Source organism: Lissotriton helveticus, chromosome 9 (genome assembly GCF_964261635.1).
Source record: "Lissotriton helveticus chromosome 9, aLisHel1.1, whole genome shotgun sequence".
NCBI lineage: Eukaryota > Metazoa > Chordata > Amphibia > Caudata > Salamandridae > Lissotriton > Lissotriton helveticus.
The window spans coordinates 256633975-256658204 of record NC_136070.1 but is presented as its reverse complement, the minus strand read 5'-3'; the positions used below and the strand labels follow the sequence as shown (position 1 = coordinate 256658204).

At 45.8% G+C, this 24230-nt stretch overlaps 1 protein-coding gene across 1 annotated transcript in view; it reads left to right on the top strand.

Annotated features, from left to right (window-relative positions):
- Positions 1–1042: 1042 nt before the first annotated feature.
- The window catches only part of LOC144781200 (prospero homeobox protein 1-like), a 111264-nt gene continuing 88076 nt past the window's right edge, over positions 1043–24230 (top strand). Inside the window, exons 1-2 of the mRNA XM_078659901.1 lie at positions 1043–1144; positions 7547–7741. Coding sequence (XP_078516027.1) covers positions 1082–1144; positions 7547–7741 — 258 coding nt within the window. The 5' untranslated portion in view covers positions 1043–1081. The remainder of the gene's footprint in view (positions 1145–7546; positions 7742–24230) is intronic.

Sequence of the window (24230 nt, the reverse complement as noted above, 5' to 3'; positions counted from 1 at the left end):
GGGCCGCCAGGGTGTGGGCCAGTTTTGGGCCCCAAGGGGGCCGTTTTTGTTACAGGGCCGTTTTTGCAGCATATCTGCAATATCGGCCCCTGTAAAAAAAATCGTCCGAAACCGGCCCTGGCAAATAGCTTGGCCGCACCCCCAACCCTCCGGGAGCCGGCTAAGCACTTTGCCAGGGCCAGTTTTGGTTCCCAGTCTTGCTCTGCTCATATCCCTCTTTATCTAGCATACAGGGGGCATGGCTATTCTGGGCTGGAGGAAAAACTAATGACCGTGGTCCCTACAAGTGAAATGTCTTTGAAGCAGGAACTGTGGAAGCTCTGTCCCATTGCTGGCTTGGCTTTGTTAGATGTACACTCTGCTTTAGGAGAGGTGATGTTAGCTGTAACCAATTCCGTTTGACCTGGAAGCACTGTTGCACCACATTCCACCTACTAATGTGGGAGTCTGAGGTGCTCAATGGGAATTTTTGGACCTGCTAATTCCTTGAAGGATTGGTAGAAACCTTTAATGTCACTAAAGGCAGCTTTGTTCTTTTCAGGCTGTCTAACCTAGCGTTTGCAATGGCTTTTTTAAAAGACCTTCTGGCATTGTTAAACTTTTAGCTTTCATATGTGCTTTCTGCCAGCCAGGCCTATACAGTTTTCTGACCTTTATCTGAACTCTTTTAACGTCATCATTGGTACCTCTTTTACAGGGGTAACTGCTAGATAGGATGGTGGACCAACTTCTCTAGATTGCGTAATTAACCCACCATCAGTTCTGATGAAGTTACCTCCTCAACATGGAATAGTGGGTTTCCAACATCAAGATACCCACCATCTGCCAAACTGAAAATCGGAGGTTATTCCTTTTGCAGAGAGTAATAGTAAATCTACCATTCTTGAACTATCTATCATTTGTATCCTCCTTTAAATGAAGTCACTTGTTGTTTGTTTGTGGTAAGGTGGGAGTTTGGGAAATCCAATTGATCATGTGTTGGTGGCTTTTGTTGGAAGGGTATTTTTCTATCTTTTCTTCCTTGACCCACCCACACCTCCAGGAGGGTTTGAACCCTGGGCACTTGAAAAAAGCAAAGCTGATGTTCTTCTTCACCCGCTATCCAAGCTCTAACGTCCTGAAAACCTACTTCCCGGATGTCAAGGTAAAAGTGTGTTTCTTTTAATGTAACTGCTATATGTGTACCATGCAACTGTAAGTTTTAATTATGGGTCCTCAGAAGATAAAAGCACATGCAATATAGTGGAGTGGCCCCTTCACAATACATTGTGATTGGTAGGTACATGTTGGAGGCACACACAACAAGCATTCACTTTGGCATTTGCACAGTGAAATGGTCGTACTGGGGTCTCTATCCACACAGTCCAGGGCCATAATAACCAGTCAATTGTAACTCTTAGGGGACTGGGAGAATAAAGGGTACAGGTCCTGCCTATCAAGCCATCATGCTCAAAACAAGCCATAAAAGTACCAGTAGCAGCTCCTGGAGGGAGTGCTGCAGGGCGGGGACGCAGGGCTGGGAAGGGGCAGGGTGGGTGTAGTAAACTCTAGGTAAGTATACAAATATGTAAATAAAACAAATTTTATTGCACGTGCTGCATCGCCAAATGCGATGCAGTGTGCGCAATGAAATCCGTTTTATTAATTTATTTGTATACTTACCTCCATTGGGCCATAATCCGAAGTTTACTAACCCCCACCCTGCCCCTCCCCTGCCCTGCGTCACCGCCCGGTAGCACTCCCTCCAGGAGCCGCTACTGAAAAGTACAATATGTGTGTTATGTCCTCATACTGGTTTGCGGTGCTGTGGGCATGGTAAATTTGCATGCCATGCTACCGGCACCAGAAAATCAACCGCTGTACAGTGCAATTATAAATGAAATCCCATGGAATGGAGAGTTACCATATGGGACCAATTTTTCCAGTTGTAAAACCCAGTTGGTCCCAATGTATATATTTTTCACCTGCTCTGCGCAAGTGGTAAATGTGTAGGGAACTTCTGGGTGGAGGGTGTGGGGGTGGGGAGGGAAAGGGAAGTAAAAGAAGGGGAGAAATGTGGGGAAGAGGAAGATGTTTACTTGCAGGGGGAGCATCCCAAAAATTGTGTATGATGCTTGACTTCAATGAGTTGATTCTGCTCTGCCTGACTCATAATGAGTGCCCTAGTGTCTTAAGTTCTATGTCACTTTAGACCTATCTCTTAAAAGGACACTATCTTCTCTCCCACAAAATAGTGGCATGCTCAATTCTAGGGGAGGTCCTCAGCAGCATCTACCGAGATATCTTTTTTTGATTTTTGTCAGATGTTATTATGGGTAGTCTTGATTATTCCAGGTGCACTCATGGGATCTAATACTACTAAAAAATTGTGTATAAGGGGATCATAATATTTGATATCTTCACTAGCACAAGGTTTAAAGCAATGTAGATGTGCTTGGTTGATTATGCTGTCCTTGCCTATGCTAATTAGCCAGTCAACATGTTTCTGCCTCTGTATTAGGAGCAGTATAATCATGGGTATTCTTCAGCACCATCTAGACCCCTCTCTCCCTTTAGTTCCTGTAGTTGTTTTCTAACCTATCCTAAATTGGAAAAACAAAGAAGGAAAGCAATCTGATCTTTTATCTTACTTGGTCTTTTAGACACACGTAGATAAGTCATGTTGCAAACAGTGACTAATTGAAGCCCACTGAACCTTGATAATTGCTGTATTTTACTACCCCAACAGCAGTCAAGGGGGCCATTTTCATTGCTTGCACCAGGGCCCATCGCATCCTTGCAACGCTACTGGGAAGTACCACGTATGGTGCCAAGCGAGAGCGGGGGCAGGGTTGTGAATTAGGCCTGCCTTTCTTTCAAATAATGAATCAGCACAAGGCAGAGTAAGAATCAAAAGGAAAGGAACACCATGGTGGTAAGAATGAAACAGAGACGAGAGGACCGGATGAAGAGTAGCACCATGCACCACGAGAGTGGACAAGCGGTCAGCATTAGAGAGCGGTGCCAAAAGCTGCACAACCCATTCCGAGATGGCAGGGCGAATTTACCAAAAATAATATTTTTGTCATAGTGCAGCAGGATGCTGACATCTAGTAGCAGCCTTTCTAAGCAAAAAATGTGGAAAAGATCCCTAGCCCGTTCCAAGTTCACCCACCCCATCTTAAATTTTATTTGACCATTGGTTTAGCACACACCACAAACTGAAGTGGTTACTAGCACATACATAATCGATAGCTCACTCTATGGTTCACAATTAAGTTTCTATTGAAGGATAAAGACGTAATAAGAATCACAGCGGCTTAGCTCTTCACCTGACAGCCCAGACTGACATTCAGAGGAAAAAACTCAGGTTGTTTGAAGTTGTGATCCACCATAGGAAGAGTGGTTAAAAGTGAATTAAAACTGTGTCACTAAAACGCTGAAAACAGATGCATTGAAAGGACTTTTTATTCGCCAAAGCTGCCTCAAACAGTGTTGGCCAGTCTGCCGTGCTGTGGTGGCACTGCTGACTACTTTGCATATTTTAGTTTTCGAAAGAAAAACCGTACAAGCTGGGATGGTGTATGAGATACAAAAAAACTGTATCACTGATGCACTTGGAGGTTTTTCCCAGCGAATGCAGGACATGATTGTTTTTTCCTGTCCTGACAGTAAAGAAACATATCCAGGGGTAAAACAGGTGACGAGGAACGATAATGGCCGCCCTAAACTAGGTCGAGCGTCCAGCAAAATTTTAGCAGCATTCGGGCTCCGTGTGGGAGGTCGCGCCCTCGTAGTGGTCACTGAGGCAGCATTGACCGTCCTCCAAGATGGAGGATGCCAAGGTGGGCAGGCGGGACAGCAGCCAATGTTTAACAAACTTCATGACTTCTCGCCTTGTCCAAGTATTCCTACCCCCACTGGAAAGCTTATGCAATCCCCTGTGTTGCTATGGGTATGGCCCTCCTGGTACCAAATAGTGGCATCCTTCCAAAGGAGGATGCTGCATGTACATACCTGTGTAAAACCTCCTGTGCGGATACCAGTGCAAAGAGGGGCTTCTGCGCCAGGCTGGAATGTAATAGGTCTACCTGTTGTCTTGTAATGGGCAGTTCTACCGGTCTGACCATCACTTATCGTAAAAATTATCCTGTTTAAAGACTGATATATCAAAAAACACGGAAGATACAGTAGGTCTAATACGCTATCATAATAGGAAACCCTTATTATGGAAAATCAGAGTAGTAGATACCAAATGGTTATCTATAAAAAACACAAGAGAGCATTCTTAACAATCTCAAATCGTGAGTGAAGAAACCCATCAGCACACCGATTGGTGAAGCCTCATCATCTGGGTTTTTTTGACTGCGAATGGTGCCCATGAAACAACACCTCAATTAATTCAATGAGGGTTGTAAAGTGTGGATCATCAAACACAAAAAAACACAAGCCATCACACAGAAGATGGGTGTTATAAAGAGCTGATAGGAAAAATTGCAGTGCCCAAACAATAATGTGAAAAAGTTAAAAATACCTGTCGTGATGACTAAAGAGCAATTTTATTAGGGGTGACCATCAGGACGGTATGATTAAAAACAGAGTGGGTATAGTATTTTGAAAAAATATTACTAACCATCAAGGATATTAAATGGTCAACATGTTTCAGCCCTTCCGGGCTTTCGTCAGGACCTATGAAGTTCACTACTGCAATTTGTGAAAACAAAAAGGGGACCTACCAATGGTATGGTCGCTTCAGTCCAAGAGCTCTCCCATAAGTGTAGGGAGGAAAGGCCTCACCTCTCCTGGCACTCGCTCAGAAAGAAAGAGGCCACGCTCTGTCCGTCGTTACCTCGGTCGTGTAACCCCCTTCACTTTTCTGTTTGTATTTTATTAAAGACTGATATATACTTACACCTACAATTCCGAGTAAACTACAGTATACCACCAATCCCCTCACTGATCTTGAAGATTTTTGCATTTGGGAAGAAAAAGTGTCATTAAGGCTGAAGAACCGAGGCACCAGCAGGAGGCCACAACCCCTGCACTAGTGCAACAGACACAGCTCTTTTTGGGAGGAAGGGTGACATGCTTGTGGTTGTCAAGAAACTCTGGCTCCCTCTCATTGGAAGCAAAACACAAATACTAACACAGAGCTATGGAAGAAGACCATATGGTGTGGGATTATTGAATAGCTGGCTTTGACGTAAGCACACCAGTCTCTGTAGTACCTCTATCTACCTATCTGTCTACTGTTGAAAATACTTATTAAGTTATAATTTGATTATTGACTACACAACTTTATTTCCATGTACATTTTTTGAAGTTTTTTTGTACATCCATTTAAAAATTACAGTATAATGGAAATTATTGTGCCATTATCCTGTTTTCAAATTCTGATCCAACACAGTAAACAGTTGTATTTTGGTTGGGTAAGAAATGTGACACTAATGGTGTTCAGTGGCAAAAGGCGCAAGTTTAGGCACAATCTGGATATGGCAATTCATCTGGTTGGTCTGTGATCTTATAAATGCACTGAACCTCTTAATACCAGCCTATATATGGTTACAGAAATCCTTTGTACCTTGGATTGGCCTGATGTGCATTGGATATTTAAGATGATATAAATAAAGATAGTCTCATTCCATTTGTGTTGTGGTCTAAAGCCTCATGGTATGGTGAGATAACCCTGTGCAGTGCTCCACTGCCAAATACATACATAGATGGGGATAAAGGCTAATGGTGTTCTTTCCTATTTAGGGAGATTATACCTCTGAACTGCAGCTCATTGTGCTATGTTTCAAATTGAAACACAATTCTTTTTCCTAAATAAATGAATAAATATAGATTCTTGGAATCCAATAGTAGATCCCTGTTTTGCTGTTCTAGTTTGTGCACAAACTAAATACTAAATTTAGCATCAATCACATGATATGTATATTACGTGTTGTGTGGACTACCTGAACATAGAACTTCTGTTGTATTTTTATCTCTTAGATTTTCTTTTTTCTTCACTACTGTTTTACATCTGTTACACCTGAATTTTCTGTATTGCATATAAACGCGTCTTCATCATATTCATGCACTTAAAGAGTTGCAGTTTGTAATTTTTAGAAGGGCAGTTCATGTAAAATACATATGCTTACATTATTTTAGTTATCTCCACAATCTAATATAACCAATAAATGATTCAGAACTCTGCTGCTAGACTACTCTTACATGTAAAGCCACACGCCCATATCTCCCCTGCCTTGAAGACCCTACATTGGTTACTGGTTGCCAGAAGACCCACATTCAAGAAGCTTTGTATCACCCACAAAGCAATACATGGAACAGGACAGCTCTTCATCGGGATGAAATCACCAAATACATTCAACAAAGGAACCTCCACTCCAGATTGACATCTTGCCTCAAAATCCCACCATACAAGAAAAAATCCATAGTTGGCACATCTTTCTCTGTTCAAGCAGCCAAACTATGGAATTCATTAACCCCAAACATAAGATCCAAAGATAACTATCTTATCTTCAGAAGACTACTCAGGAGTTGGCTCTTTCCTATATAACCACCCTACTCAAACACAAATGTACAGTGTATCCCTCTGTATAAAAACATTTAATTTGATTATTTGTATGTATCTAGATATGTGTATTTCTTGATATAAATATGTATAATATGTACCTGTGTATCTATATATTTTTCACTTTATTCCTAATGTTAAAAAAAACTGAAATTCTACTACTATGATCTCCAAAATAACTTTTTCTAGACTCTTCCCTTCTTGGATCACCCCAAACCTCATTTTAATACTATGATCTCTCAAATAACCCTTTTAAATTCTTCCTATCCCTCCTTTGAGTCCTCCCAAAACTAATTTTCCTACTATGATCTCCCAATAAACACTTTCTATACTCTTCCCTCTTCTATTCCCCAATCTTCTTTTCAATCCAACTAACAGACTCACATGTCCACCGCTCAAATTAACTGAAATTTTCACTATACTAATCCACCACTAATCCTTTTCGGGTTCCGGAGTAGAGTGCTACTAGCAGAAAAGCGCTTTGAAGTCTCGTCAGTGGTAGTAACCGCTATGTAAATACATTTACAATACAATACAAAAGTTGAAGGGCTGGAATTTTCCCTTCCACCACTAGTCGTGCTGGTGATCATTGGAACCATGCAACACCCAGTGCATAACTGTTGCATATGTAGACATCTGGCAGCGGGACATGCAAGTAGTCCTTGAAGGGCTCACCAACATAGACACTAAGGGAAGAATGAGGAGACGGAGTAACTTAACTCTCTTACCCTTCCACGTGCTGCGATCCATTTGAAGGCAGGGCCAAGGTTGGAAAATGACCAAAAATTTGAGAACGTTAAACTGAGATTCTTGACCTCATCTGATTTTTACCCACCAGATACTTCCCTCATAGAAGTCTTCCCTCATGGGACACCCTTAGGAATTTCTCACAGTATCAGATTTCTTGCTCATCTAGGGTGGTGAGTCGGGGTCTGGTTTTTGCAATGTGGAAATAGGGGTTCTCATTCTGAAACACTGTTCTCTCCACAGTTCAACCGTTGCATCACCTCCCAGCTCATCAAGTGGTTCAGCAACTTCCGGGAGTTCTACTACATCCAGATGGAAAAGTTTGCGCGCCAGGCAGTTGCAGAGGGCACAACAGTCGCCAATGACCTGACGGTGGCACGCACCTCAGAGTTGTATCGCACCCTCAACATGCATTACAACAAGGCCAACGATTTTCAGGTAAGGGCATACAACTAGAGAGGCAGCTCACTTTACTTGTTACAGGCCATCAGACCAGTACATCCAGAGTATGTAAAAGTACAGCTGATGGAGACCTGTACAATCAGTGACCTACCGGTGAGATAAATGATCAATGTAAGTTTGGTGGGGGTATTAACAGTATCAATGGGCAGGAATTTAATACTTTGAAAACTAAACACCATTCTTGGTATCACTAATATAGAGAAACATAAATAAGGACTCGTATTACAGCATTATGGACTACAGAGCCAGTAATACCACCTAGTTAAAGGGGGAAACATCCTTTACCTCGCAGGCAGTACCACAACCTGCCTTTACTCCGCAGTCACTACCCCATTACCACGCATTTCTTTACCACTCAAGTTGTTACAGCAACTTGCTTTAGAGGGCGTGTTGTTGGACTGGTGTTGTATTTTAAGTCCAACACATTCCCTACTGACACACTAAAAAGAGTTGGAATAGTAATTTATACTGTTCGAAAAAAATCCAGTGCCCCTGTAAGGCAAGTCGTAACGACTTGTGTGGTAAAGGAACACTTGGTAACGTCGCAGTCGGGTAGTGACTGCGGAGTAAAGGCATGCATTGGAAATGCATGCAGGGATCTGTCATACATCCAGTTAAAACCTCTCTTTTAACGTAGGGGCCCGAATCACAGACAAGTGCATATAAGGAGGAGAGGGCTCAATATCTGATGTTATTAGGTAATTTCAAGGTCAATAATGCTGATTATACATTTTGAAAGTGCACTATTCCAGCAACAACAATGTTCTGGAGATTAACACAATAAAACCCATTAACAGTGGGACTATGGTAGAAATTATTACCTTAGAATCTAACTCTATTAGTTTTATAGTGCTCCTTTATTTTGACTTGCACCATAAGTATTAAGACTTTCATAGTTTTAATAATGTGACAAGGGAAGTCCTTTCACTGCTGAGGTCGCCACACAGCCCTCACTATGTACATCTAGCCCGACCTGCACCATGCACTGATATTAGCAATTCATGCTGCCCACGTGATACACTCTCTGCTGACCTGCACACTTTGACTATTGAGACATTAACCACAATCTCACAAGAAGCTTGCTGGTCGAACATGACCTCCATGAATTGTTGAATCTGTGCTTCCCTGCCCTTACAGATGTTCTGTACAGCTCTGTCCATTTTTCCTCCCCACTGAGCAGGACAGTCACATGACCCCCTGGCGGTACTACTGTTTTACGATTGAACTCAGATGTCGAGGGGGCATGCACAGCCCTACCAAGTACCACGCATCTCATGCCAGTCTAACACAAGGAATGTCTCTGCATCACCGCAAGGACTGGAGATTATCACAAAATGTGTGGTACTTGCCAGGTTTCCTGAAGGCTGCATGTAAGAGTAAGCAAGGCAAAAAATGTGCATCAGGTGTTCTGCTTGCAGGAAACTGACTTTCGAAGTTTAAAGGTCTGGCTTGACAGAGCAGCTGTCGCTAGACCTTATGTGATCAACCTAAAAATGAGTTTTCAGGAGTACTATAGAGAGTGGCTTTATCTCTCTCCACATGTTGGTGGGAAGGAGAACACGTTTTGATAGGGAAGAAGTTGTGTGCTTCAACCAAAACAAGCATTGAAAATGCAATAGGTCTCGCCTTTTATTAAGTTAAAGCCATTTGCTTTGCTAATGGTATTGTATACCAAAGCAAATGGCTTTAGCTTAATTAAAGGCGAGACCTTTTGCATTTATAATGCTTGTTCTACTTATGTGGTTGAGAAAAACACACCGACTCTGCTACGGAACAGCGGCAGGAAGCAACTGTTTGCGATTGGCTCCACCACTGTTTCGCGGACTCAAAACGAAATAAAAGGCACCTCGTGCCCAGTCATTTCCGTTGTGTGGTCTACAGCGCCCTCGGATCAATTCACCTCGAAAAATATCGAACTGTGTCGAGCACGTGGGTTGCAAATACTTCTTTGTGACCTAAAAGCACGCCACAGATGCAGTGGCGCAGTGTGCAAAAAATGCGCAAATGCGTCCGTCCGTGCAGGCTCGTTTACCGCAGGCGGTAATCTCAGAAATTAGCCGTAATGTCTGTGTGTTGTTACCGCTGGGCAATGAACTCAGGTGGAGAAATGCAATTATCGCTGCTTTTCTGAGTGTTTTCGAGAGGGTGGGGTTGCCTGCAAGACAAGTTGTTGCTACTTTCAAAACACCATCCTTGCCTTAAAGTGCTGGGAAGCCTGTGCGCTCTGCTGGCAGGCACTTTCGGTTTGTGTTGAGAGAAGAGAGACGGAAAAGGAAAGGGGGCAGAGAAAGAAGCAGGAGTGGGTGAGACAGAGCGAGACACACAGGCATGCGGTGACTGTGTAAGAGAGGGCGAGGAAGGGGAGAGGGTGATGGAGAGAAGAGAACGGGGTGGGGTGGAGAGACAGAAAGAGAGGGCGGTTGGAAGATGTAGGGATGAGGAGGACGCAGAGGGGAAGACAGTGAGAGGTAATGGTGAAGTGGGTAGTGTGAGAAGTTGGCCTGATATATAATGTTCACTATTCTAGTGAGCACTTTGTATCAGTCCAAACAACCCTTATTGATGATTGGTTGTAAGTCAACCTTATAGACCAGCTATCCTAGTAGCATGGATACGAGCAGTCTAAGGCTAAGACTCTAGAGGGCGTGTTAAGCCAGCTGTTTTACCATCACATTACCCCTTGAACACCAAGTGAAAGGACACCACACAAGTTGTTATGAAAATAAACAGTTATTTATTTATAACAAGACTACCCTGAACTCTTTATGAGTCAGGGAGCTAAGCACATAACAAAACTCTTAAGAAAATACTTTAAGTCGCACAATTTACACAAATGCCCTAGGGGCACGAAAAACCATATACACAGTAAGTGGAATGCGAACTTGCTAGCAGGTAAGTAGTACTTTTCTAGACTCAGGAATCGCTAGGCCTACAATTCTAAACACTGGGATTAGATGCAGGAGGCCTGTGGACGTCGTGTGCAGAGTGGGAACTCTCACGCGTAAGGCGGGAAAAAGTCTATGGAGGCTAGCAGTTGCAAAGTTACTGTTCTCGGGCGAACCCGACTAGGTGGGTCGAAAACGGGGGTGGATCCGAACACTTAGGGTGTTGGACTATGCTGAAGCACCGGAGTACTCAGGTTACCTAGCCCAGGGACTGCGGCTGCATAGGGTTGAAGTTGCGTCGGAAACCCTCGTTGAAGATCCAGGTGCCTGAAGAAAGAGTTGCTGGCAGGCGGCCAGTGAAGAAAGTTCGGAGTGATCCAAGCCTGGATCAGGGAAGAAGAAACCTGTAAGCAGAGGGGACCAAGTTCTGAATCACTAGCCAGTGATTTGAGTGGGCACCAGGATGGCACCGGACGAAGTCACCTCAGCCAGGTGAGTGGGCGCTGCTGGGCTCTGCAGTCTCTCGGACCAGGAGGCGTTGTCGGCGACCAGGATGGAGGTGCGAGCTGTCCCACGAAGGTTCTTGCTGTCGACGTCGCTGGACCCAGGATTGGGGCAACAAGTCTTGGCAAATGCAAGGCCCACGCGGTGGACCTAAAATGGCGTCTTGAGTGGACCAGGAGGGTCCAGGGTGCTCCTCTGTTGGAGGGGAGCAAGGGCTAGTCTGGAGCAACCAGACCAGCAGTAGTTGTCGTCGTGGAGCGTCGTGAAGGGGTCACTAGCCAACGGGCAAGTGACCGGGACAACGCGGTTGGCAGCAAAGAGCAGAAGGGCCCCACGCAGATCTCGTGGATGCAGGGGGACTGAACTTCGGTGCTGGAGCTGCTCAGGGTCGGGGCTTCTCTTACCCCAAAGCACTCAGTCGAGGGTCACTCGGGAGTCGTGCTGGACAAGCGTCGTGCAGTTCTGAAGATGGCCGGTCCCTCGAGGTCTCGTCACACCCACGGATCACAGCTGGGCTGATGATGTAGGTTGAGGTCAGAGGTGCCAGGGAAGCCGGTTCTCGTCGTGCTGGAGCAGTCTTGATCCGAAGGAGAGACTGGCAACAAACCGCGATGCTTGGTTGGTGCCTGCTGCTGCAGGGTGACTACTCCTTAGTCACAAGGGAGAATCTTGGGAAGAGTCTTGAGTTCCTTTCGTGGAAAGTCGTTTCAGGATTCAAAGATGGTCTGATTTGGAAGGGGGCCAGGTCCTACCTTTATCCTGCAAAAAGGGGCTGGCACGCGACTAAGTCCTGCCCTATGGGTGGGACTAGGAGGGGGGTGGTTACACCCCTCTCCTTTGGCGGGCTTTCCCCAGGCCAGGGGCTGGAGTGCCCCTGGAACTGGTTTCAGCCGGCCTATGCACAGTGAGCACCGGGGTGCCACTTGCAGTCACCTTCCTCTAAAGCCCTGCCTACCTAGAATACACAAAACCCTGTCTGGGACGGTGCTGGCACCGCCCCTGACAGGAAACCCTTTGTCCTTGCCTCCTGCTCTGGGAGGACTCCCAGCAGCAGGAGGGCAGACTTGTGTCTCGGTGGCAGCATCCATCTTGTGGAGCTGAGGCTATGTCTGACTTTAACCGGGGTTACAGGTTACATACATGTCGTGTCCCTCTAGAAGGGTGGAATGCTAACCCCGTCGCCAGAATTGGCGAGGGGTTAGTATTCCAATTCGTATGACACCTTACTCGACATGTTTTGATAAAGCGATACCAGAGTTGGCATATAACCGCGAGGATTATAATGCACTTAAGAGTATATGGTATGAGATATCATGGAAACGGCTAAGGAATGGATCCCGAAAGCCGCAGACAGGCTCAGCTCATGCCAGAGCACTATCTCACACGATTCCAAGCACTCTGCCTTCAGGATTGTCAAGGCCTGCCATAGGAGTGACTGATAGGAGATCTGTGTGTCCGTTTTTAGGGTTAGATATAGGTATACTATATCTAAAGCAAAGGGTGATTACACCACCTTGCCCCAGCTGTCAAGCAGCCAGTTGTGTCAGATTTGGATGGCCCGCCAGGGGTGGCATAATACATGCTGCAGCCCCTGGTAGGCCCTGGGTACACCTATGCCCTGGGTACCTAAGGTACACTGTACAGGGACTGATAAGGTGACTCAGTATCCAATTAGATATGTACCTAAGGTACATGGAATCCATTTTACAGAGAGAGCAGTAGGCCTGGGGTCCTAAATAGCAGGGCCCCAGGTCAACTAAGTCAGAAAACCAGCAAAACACCAGGCAAAAAGTTGGGGGCAACCATAGTCAGGGATCTACCTTCCTACATAACCCCCCCCCCCCCCAAACGAAAGGAGATAAGGCTATCCTTGCCAGGTAAGCCTATATTGCCTGAGTGGCCATATAGGGAAGTACCAGCACTGGCATGGTTACCCCCTATCTCATGGTCCACTAAGCAATCCCTCACCCTAAGGGTATCTGAGGGTCTCCACCATAGGGAATCTCTACCTGTGGTGTGTTTTGGCAAAGGAAAAGGCTGGTGCTGAAATGGAGTACTGAAGTGAGGCTCCACTAATTTTGGGCTCAGCTTCCTCCAATCATTTTCCACCATCGAGGCCTTTCTTTCCCAGACTGAGTTGTTTTGGGCTCTCAGGGTCAACCTCTGGCTACCTACAGCTGGAGGTTGGGTCCCTCTGTTTGGCTTACTGGAGGGACAGGTCAGGTTTGGGGCCCTTAGGTCCCAGGTCTGGCTGTGCCCAACAGTGTCCATCTGTGGGAGGTCCCTAACCAAATTTAAGGGGGATCCCTCAGGAGTTTGTTTTATTTTCACTTGGCTAGGATTGCTAGCTTCAGTGCCCTTAATCTGCTGATTGGAGGGTTCTTTTGGACAGGGGGCCCTTTGGGGTCCAACACTGGCCTCCCTGACCTCTACAGCCCTGGGCTGACTGAGGCAGGGTAGAGAGGGGCAGGTTACCTGCTCCAGACTGGGTCCCACCTTGGAAGGGTCCACTGACATCAGGGGTTCTGCCAGGTTAGGCCTGACTACCTCTGTGGCAGTTTCTTCACAAGGGGTCAGATCAGTTCCCTGAGGAGGCTGACCCTTTCCTAAAGTCTGGTGGGAGGGAGATTCCTCTTCCTCCTCAATGCTCTCTGTCTGAGTGGAGTGATCCATAGTTTCAGGCTTCACAACACTATCATCTGTCTGAGTTTGAGCTGTGGCCATCACAACTCTCCCAACCTTTTCAGGAGGGGGCTCAGTTTGGGTGTGGGCTGTGACCATCACAGCCTTTACAACCTGTTCTGGGAAGGAAGTTGTCTGAGATTGGGCTGTGACTGGCACAGCCCTCCTGACCTGTTCAGGGAGGACATCTTGGACTGGGGCTGTGGCTATCACTGCCCCACTAACCTTACCATGGATGTTTACCATTTTAAAATGGGTTTCTTGACCTACCTCAGCCCTCTACAGCCCTGGGCTGACTGAGGCAGGGTAGAGAGGGGCAGGTTACCTGCTCCAGACTGGGTCCCACCTTGGAAGGGTCCACTGACATCAGGGGTTCTGCCAGGTTAGGCCTGACTACCTCTGTGGCAGTTTCTTCACAAGGGGTCAGATCAGTTCCCTGAGGAGGCTGACCCTTTCCTAAAGTCTGGTGGGAGGGAGATTCCTCTTCCTCCTCAATGCTCTCTGTCTGAGTGGAGTGATCCATAGTTTCAGGCTTCACAACACTATCATCTGTCTGAGTTTGAGCTGTGGCCATCACAACTCTCCCAACCTTTTCAGGAGGGGGCTCCGTTTGGGTGTGGGCTGTGACCATCACAGCCTTTACAACCTGTTCTGGGAAGGAAGTTGTCTGAGATTGGGCTGTGACTGGCACAGCCCTCCTGACCTGTTCAGGGAGGACATCTTGGACTGGGGCTGTGGCTATCACTGCCCCACTAACCTTACCATGGATGTTTACCATTTTAAAATGGGTTTCTTGCTCTACCTCAGCCCAGGCTGAGAGCTCTAAATCATTCCCCAGTAGGCAATCTACAGGCAAGTTTGGTGACACTGCCACTCTCTTGTGGCCAGTGACACCTCCCCAGCTGAGATTGACCACTGCCATGGGATGATCTCTCTGTGCTCCATCAATATTGGTCACCTGGTATGTGGCACCAGGTAAAAGTTGCCTTGAGGGGACTAGACTCTCAGTCACCATAGTGATGCTAGCCCCTGTGTCTCTATAGGCCTCAACTTTTATACCATTGATGAGGGGCTCCTGTCTGTACTTGCCCAAAGTGTTGGGACAAGTTGTGAAGTTGGCAAACCCCATGCCAGTCTCACAGACAAGAGTATCTAAGTTTGGGGACCTGGTTAGGCCAGAGTCCCCAGGAACTCCCAAAGTAAATGCACCCAAATTCTTGGGGGCACTCCCACCACCTGGGGGATTACTACTAGTAGTAACAGGAGGTTTGGGAATGTTACTTGGGGGTATGTTCTCCTTATTGTTGTTCTTTGGGCAACTGCTGTCAGTTTTCAAATGACCCACCTGTTTACAGGGATAACAATAAGGTTTCTTCTGGGCATTGGAAGGATTCTGGGACCCACCCCCCTCAGAGGATTTTTGGGGCCCTGATGTGGTTTGATCTGCAGATTTATTCCCACCCTTCTCTTGAGGCTTGGTTGATTCCTTTTTCTGGTCACCACCTTGGTTCTTAGGCCTAATCCTGGTTCTGACCCATTTGTCTGCCCTCTTACCCAATTCTTGTGGAGAGGTCAGATCAGAGTCTACCAGGGGCTGGTGTAATAACTGGTTCTGACAATTATTTAAGACTTGCTCTCTCATAATAAGATTGTACAATCCTGTGAAGTCAGTAACCTTGCTACCCAGTAGCCAGCCTTCCAAAGCCTTAGTGGCACAATCAACAAAGTCAGCCCAATCCTGAGACTGAGTTTTCTGGGTATCCCTGAACAGCAACCTGTACTGCTCAGTGGTTAAGCCAAACCCATCAACCAGTGCATTCTTCAGGACCTGGTAATTGTTAGCATCCTCACCTCTAGTAGTGAGGAGCTTATCTCTACCTTTGCCATCAAAGGAGAGCCACAGTATAGCTGCCCACTGACTTTGGGGGATGCACTGTACAGTGCAGGCCCTCTCCAAAGCAGCCATCCATTTCTGGATGTCATCCCCTTGTTTAAAGGGGGCACTATCTTTGTCAGGTGTTTAGTATCTAAACCCTTCTCTTTTTCTCTTGGGAGATTGCTGCCACCAGTGGGAGCTAACCCACTCATCTGCTGCTCTCTAGCAAAGGCAAGCTTCTCTTTGGCCAGGGCAAGTTCTTCCCTTTCAATCCTCAGTTTAGCTTGTCTCATCCTTGCTTCATGCTCTCTTCTCTGAGGGGAAGTCAATCTCCTTTGTGGAGAGTTCCCTCTCCTCTGAGAAGAGGCATTAGAGTGCAGAGATCTAATGGAGTCCCTAGAAAGAGATCTATCTCTCCTAACTCCAAGGTTAGGCCTCATCAGGGTCAGTACTGGGGGTCCCCCAGATCCTTCCCCAAGTAGGTCTAAGTTGGCCCTAGTGAGTCTGCTGACTAACTCAGGACCCTTGTTTGCCTCACCCTCAGAGAGTTCCTCTAGATCCTCCTCCTCAACTGCATTTACAGTGTTGTGGAGGTCTGGATCCCCAGTGGTACCCTATAAGGCTGGCATATTCCCATCTAGCTGAGAAATCTTTCTCGCATCATATGTCTCTAAGAGACCTATCAGAAAGGGAATGGTGGGGTTAGACCCCTGTTTCAGTTTCCTGGAGGTACACACTTGTCTCATCTCCTGGAAACTGAGAGCTGCATATCTTGAAGTGACCTGTGGAGGGTCAATAACCACAAGGGGAGTCTCTGAAGACTCTCCATGGGTAGACATGCTTTTCTAGTGAGGTGTAAGTGGTGCACTTACCTACACTATTTGTTTGCCTACGGATCCCTTGCTAGAGTTGTAGTTTAGGGTGTGCTAGGCCCTAGGAGCTACAACAGCTGGTTCAGTAGAACTCAGAGTATTCTAAGCTAAGTTATATGTACCTTCAGTACTTATGTGATCTTTCAAATGATATTCTTAGGATATGTGTGGTAAAACAACAGCAAGCTCAAATCCCAACCGCTGCTCACCAATGTGAGAAGTTGGCCTGATATATAATGTTCACTATTCTAGTGAGCAGTTTGTATCAGTCCAAACAACCCTTATTGATGATTGGTTGTAAGTCAACCTTATAGACCAGCTATCCTAGTAGCATGGATACGAGCAGTCTAAGGCTAAGACTCTAGAGGGCGTGTTAAGCCAGCTGTTTTACCATCACATTACCCCTTGAACACCAAGTGAAAGGACACCACACAAGTTGTTATGAAAATAAACAGTTATTTATTTATAACAAGACTACCCTGAACTCTTTATGATTCAGGGAGCTAAGCACATAACAAAACTCTTAAGAAAATACTTTAAGTCGCACAATTTACACAAATGCCCTAGGGGCACGAAAAACCATATACACAGTAAGTGGAATGCGAACTTGCTAGCAGGTAAGTAGTACTTTTCTAGACTCAGGAATCGCTAGGCCTACAATTCTAAACACTGGGATTAGATGCAGGAGGCCTGTGGACGTCGTGTGCAGAGTGGGAACTCTCACGCGTAAGGCGGGAAAAAGTCTATGGAGGCTAGCAGTTGCAAAGTTACTGTTCTCGGGCGAACCCGACTAGGTGGGTCGAAAACGGGGGTGGATCCGAACACTTAGGGTGTTGGACTATGCTGAAGCACCGGAGTACTCAGGTTACCTAGCCCAGGGACTGCGGCTGCATAGGGTTGAAGTTGCGTCGGAAACCCTCGTTGAAGATCCAGGAGCCTGAAGAAAGAGTTGCTGGCAGGCGGCCAGTGAAGAAAGTTCGGAGTGATCCAAGCCTGGATCAGGGTGTGGTAAATAAATAAATAATACCTCTATTTTTGGATGAATAAATGAATAACAGATAGCTCAATAAATAAGAGTCAAGATTCGAGGTAGTAGGAGTTTTTCCAGGTTTAATACAGCATAAAGACAGGGACAGGACAACCTGCACAGGAATAGGATGGCAAGCCCTGGCAGCGCTGCCAGGATCTGGACAAGAAGGCTAGGAAGGATAACTTTTTAATAACAGTACATGAGCATATATACATAACGCAAACACATAGCATTACATCGCAATAGGCGTAGCAGTGGGAAGAGCAATAGGCGTGACGCGTAGCAGTCGCGAAAGATAAGGGTGAAAAGAGGTGTAACAGGGCGTATACATAGACATGTGATGCAAACGTAACAGAATATGTCATGAATGGGGTGGAAACCATGGAGGGGGCTACCTAAGGAGCCGGGACCTCTAACCTGATGGTGCGCGCAAACTGGCAATGACGTGTTACTAGGAGAAGCTGGGGGCTATGAGCTCTGTGCTAGGAGCAGAGACTGAAGTCTGGAGAGTCAGGGCGACATGTACCTAAGCAGTATCTAGTATCTGATGTTTAGAGAACATGTTGATAGAATCCAAATGTTATCGGGGTAAAGGCGAACAGACTCTAAGACTGGAGCATGCATTATTCTACATGTAGTGCGTGATGAAGAATATTAAATGATCATTAAATGCAGTATTTCTCTTACATGGAGACGTAGAGGCTAGACAATGACGGAAACTATTGATGCGATTCAGTAGCTTTAGGAATGCAGAGAAGGAGGGCTGTACTGATAACTCGAATCATAACATACTCTTGGCAGACTCAGAAGCAGAGCCAGGCTGAACCGGGCACTGTAAGGCAGGAAGTAAGTGAAGGGTCGAGGATACAGGTGGGGGCTGTATCGCTCCTCAGCGAGGCTTCAGGGGACAGGAGCTGAATCTGGTGTCCAGGCCCTTTTGAGGCCTAGAAACGGAGATTTTACAATGGAATAACGTGCACACTGAGAAACGTGGCAACGTAGCTTTACATAGGCCTGATATTCGTAGTATTCACGAGAACTGGAAACTGACATACTAAAGGTGGACACAACTATAATTGCGTCTTTAATCGAACATGGGGAATAACATATGCATATTAATCATGCACAGATAACATATGATGGATGACACGTAGGGACACAGAACATAGCAAAATGTACTTTTCCACATTCCCTCCTTGTCACTACGTTTCTATCAGGAAACATCAATATTCATGATACCATCTATCATTTCATACAGTATCATTTGCTCGTCTCGAATTTTCTGGGAACGTGTTTTAGAACGGGGCTTGGGACTAGGAATACATGATGTAGCACAAATGCCGCAAATCGCAGGGCCACATTGTATACAGAGGCAGCAGCTAAATATGATCGCTACTGCAATACCTAGAAAGGACAAGACTTTCCATCCCCAGGCGGAAATTATATTCCAGAACCAACCGGACCATGTCCAGGTGCCTGGATTTTGGTGTAACAGATGGGCAATTTTATGAAGTCTGGTTATAGCTGAATAAACAGACGGCGCGTTATTTGGAATGAAAATGCAGCAACTAGATCCGATGACTCTACAGGCCCCGCCCCTATCGGCCAATATGACGTCAAGGACGAGACGATTCTGGAGCATGACAATTCTCATAAAGGATTGTTCTTCGGTTAAATTACTTAGAGCAGAAGTAGTCTCAATTACTACTGCTTCAAGGGTTCTGGTTAACCTACGTATCAGTTTACTATTCACAACTGTACCTAAATAGGGGAAGACACCTTTATTGATATCTATATATTGTTCTAGAGCAGTTTCAGTATAATCGACAATCGGGAGGTTTCTCTTGTGTCTAGTATGTACTAGGTGGGAATTCCTATGGTAGTCGGGTGGGGCTAGAAAAACTGGTGGCAGTAGGAAGGCAATGTAACAGGTTCCCTCCCAATCGAGGGGCAGACGAACATATGCGGTCTGACCACAAATAAAATAAGAATGACGTGAAGCTTTGAAAATAGATTTCCTACTGTCACTATACTTGACAATAGTAGTACAATCACTATGTCCTACGTGTGTAGAACCATTATTTCGGACACATAATTCGCCTTTGACTGGTAGTACTGAAATTGCAGGTAAGTCTGGAGTAGTATCAGACTGAACATTCAGGACCATGAAATTCGAAGAATAATTACCTAAATTATACACTTCATTTTCTAGATCTATCCCTGTTCTGTGGGGAAGACCTTGCTTGTCTGGAAAACATGTACTGTTAAGAAAAGACATATCTGTTGAGGATGACGTTAACGTGGACCATGCTCCACACGAACCATTATGTGAAAATGGATAAGGAAAGAGTGGCAGAACTCCCTTCGGTGTCTGAAAAGGGGGGAGTCGACCACACACCCAACAATTAGTGGCATTGCTGGTCTGGTGTGAATAATGTAACATGCGGATGAAAGAATTATTTCGCATAGCGAGGCGGTAAGAGAGTTCATGAGGAGGCAGATCACTAAACGTGTGTTCTACTGTAATATTAGAAGACTTATTTACATGAGAGACTGGAAAATACAGATAAAATGCATAACTGGTGCAGGAAATCATAATGCTGAGAAATAATATGAAACTTAGAAAAACGATACATCGGATTGAGTTTTGACTAACTCTCTCACTATGGGGGTCTATTTTATACATGTCAGAAACAGTCTAACCGTTTCACCTAGGGGAGGACTTAGACAATCAAACTGGCTGACTTATTTTACTAGACCGGAGTTTCAACTTATACTCCTGCTGCGGAGTTTTCTCTAACGGGGAGGGTGCAGTATCATTGTTCTTTGCGGGACAGTCCTTAAGAATAATACTTTGGTAATCCTTTGAATCCTGGGAAATGTTCTTTGAGACCGGTTTCAGTCCATAAAACTTCTTTATATGTGAAAGATGCACCCAGCCTTTGCGTCCCTCCAACTTCACGGCTGTACGGGTGGCCAGGAGGACCTGTCGGGGCTCCTTCCAGCGAGGCTCCAGCGGACTTGAGCGGTCAAAATTTCGCACCAGGACCATGGATCCTGGAACGATTTCATGCGGTGCCACCTCGGTATTGTCTGGAAATGCGGCGGCAACCTGTGAACGACAAGAGTTGAGGGCAGACATCAAGGAAGCTAGGTAATCTGTCAGCATATTACTTGAAACATCGGTAATACTTCGGGGTCTGGGTGTACCCCACATGTTAGGGGGGCGGCCGAAAACGACCTCATACGGGGACAGACCTGATCTGGAATGTGCGACCATGCGCATATAGAACAAAGCGACTGGCAGAGCTACTAGCCAGTCCACACCTTTCTCTTTACATACTTTGGCGATGCGAATTTTCAGGGTCTGGTTATGTCTCTCTACGAGACCTGCTGCTTCAGGATGGCGTACACAATGGAACTTCCACTGGTACCCTAACAAAAGGGAAACATGCTTCATTAACTCTGAGGAGAATGGCTGGCCGTTATCAGAATATACGACCCTAGGGAGTCCATAACGGGGGAAGAACTCACGAACCAACTGCTTGGCAGTGGTCGCGGCTGTGTAATCTGGGACTGGATATGCTTCTGTCCACCTGGACAAAGCGCATACAACTACAAGGACATACTTGAAACCTCGACATCGCTCCATCTGAATATAATCCATCTGGAGGACTTCAAAAGGGTGGTCAGGAGGTTGGAATCCACCTTGTTCCACCGGGACACTTTTACCTGGATTAAACTGACAACATATCATACAGGTACGGACTTTCTGCTTGGCTGCAGCTCGTAAATGCTTGTTGAACCAAATGTTCTGGATACTGTCTAACATAGCTTTTTCTCCTAAATGTGCTGGACTATGTGCGGTATTGATAATGACTTGAACCATAGAGTCGGGGAGAAACCAAGTGGCTTTTCCTTTCGTTAACCATCCTTGATCTGTCTGGACCCCTCCTTGTTCGGACCATTTCTTGATTTCTTCGGGAGTAGCATGTAACTGGATATCTATGACATCTTGAGTAGGGTCCTTAACTGTCATACATGTAGTCGGATCTGGAGTGTGTGTCATGTTAGCTGGAATGTCTGGAGTCTGTGCTGTAAGCTTGGCTGTGCGATCTGCTAGATCGTTACCCTGGGAAATAATGTCAGTAACTTTCGTGTGTGCTTTGCATTTCATGATAGCAATGGATGTCGGTAAATGTATGGCATCTAACAGAGCTTGAATAAGGAGACCATGCTGAATCTTGGTTCCATGAGAAGTCATGAAACCTCTCTCCTGCCAGAGCACTCCAAAGTCGTGTACGACTCCAAATGCGTAGCCTGAATCTGTGTAAACATTAACTTTCCGGTTCTTAGCGTGTATGCAGGCTTGTGTCAGAGCAACTAGCTCTGCTGCTTGAGCGGACAGGGTGTCAATACGGTGTGTCTTAATAACTTCGGTGTCGGTAGTCACTGCATACGCGGCGACTAGTTCTCCTGTACTTGTTCTCATACATGAACCATCCACATAAAGTGTCAGGTCGGGATCTGGTAACGGAATATCTGTCAGATCTTGTCTTGGCTTTGTCGTAATATTAACTACTTCCACACAGTCGTGTGTGTCCGGACTTAAAGTAACTGATGGTAACAGTGTAGCAGGGTTCAGGATGTTGCAGCGTCTGATTTCTATGTGTGGCTGGAACAGTGTCAATTCATAACCTGTTAAACGTGCAATTGTCAAGTGCTGAGTCTGTGTTCGGTTTAAAAGAACTTCCACGGAGTGTGGAACTTGTACTGTCAGGGAGTGTCCTAATACTATGGAATCACTTTGTCTGATAGCTAGTGCTGTGGCTGCAACTGACTTGAGGCACGCAGGGAGAGCCTGGGCTACAGGATCTAATGTGCTCGAAAAATAAGCACAAGGCTTGTATTGTCCTGCTTGATCTTGTGTGAGAACAGATAATGCGGTACCTTCGCGTTCTGTGACGAAAAGTGTAAAAGGCTTACTGTAGTTTGGTGTAGCTAGAACTGGAGCTTGACATAGGGCTTTCTTTAACTCATTGAAACTGAGTGTATGTTCAGATGTCCAAGGGAGGACAGTCGATACGGCTGTCTCCTGTGTCGTTAACTGTATCAGTGGCTTGGCTAGAAATGCATACTGAGGAATCCATTGTCGGCAGTAAGAAGTGAGGCCGATAAAAGCACGTACCTCCTTCTGGGTCTTGGGCTGAGGAAGACTCGCTATTAACTGGATACGGTCAGGTGTCAACTGCCTACCCCTCTTGGACAGTAAGTGTCCTAAGTAGACCACTTGCTGGACACAGAATTGAAGCTTCGAAGGGGACACCTTGTGTCCCATCTCGGCTAGGAAATACAGAACTGTGAGGGATGCTCGCTCGCAAGCACGTTCAGAACGGGCTGTGATCAGTAGATCATCGACATACTGGAGCAGGGCAGTGTCAGTTGGCATGTGAATGTTGTCCAGTTGTCTCTTAAGTGCTTGACTGTAAATACTAGGACTTTCTGTGAAACCTTGAGGAGCTCGTGTGAACATATAGCTCCTTCCATTTAAACAAAATCCGAAAAGGAACTGGCTGTCTGGATGAATGGGGACACTAAAAAATGCATTCTTGAGGTCTATGACTGTAAAAAATGAGGCTTCTGAATCAATGGCTGCCAATAGGGAAGAGATATCTGGGACAACTGGGTACTGGGGAATAATACATTTATTAAGCTCTCGTAGGTCAATCACTAATCGATATACTGGGGGTGCATTTGGATCAGTACGTTTCATGACTGGAATGATCGGAGAATTGCATACATTGGAGTCAGTTTCTACAACCACTCCTTGAGCCATGAGCTCGTCAATAATTTTGGATAAGGCTGCTACAGCCTCAGGTGGCAATCTGTACTGTCTGATTCGTGGTAACACTACACCTGGCTTGAGAGTCACACGATGGGGTGTGATTTGCATATAACCAACATCAGTTGGACCTTGCGCCCATAGATGCTGCGGAACATTGGACAATCTGGGATCAAAATCTCGTAATACATAGTGACCCTTAAAGTCACGCAGGAACAATCGTATTCCCTCTGGGGAACAGCATATAACTGCACCTAACTCTTTCAGTGTTTTAATACCTAATAGATTCTCTGGACATGACTTAGTAAGTAACAGGTCAGTAGTACGGGACAATGGACCTACTTCTAGAGTAACTGGCTTTGATATTTCATTTACAATGGGTTTTCCTGAAAATCCAAGGGAAACATTTCTTGAGCCTGAGAGCGGAGCCCCTGGAACTTCGGCGTGACTGATGGTGGTCCTACTTGCCCCTGTATCAATCAAAAACTTTCTATCTTTCCCTAATACTTGACTGTGAACATAGGGACCTTCTTGATCTACAGGTATCTCGATGAGAGGCAAGCCTACCTCCCTCTCTAGGCTGTTTCATGAATATGGCTGATACTCTGGATACTCAGACTGTGCATACTGGTACATCTGCTGTGTAACGTGCTGTGTTGCAGCGATGGGCTGCGGTGCTGTAACTGTCTGTGGTGCATTCTGTGGCTGAGGAATCTGTGAAACTTGTTCTTGTCTAGGCGGACGTGGTCTTTCTTTAGTCTTACCAGTAGCTAT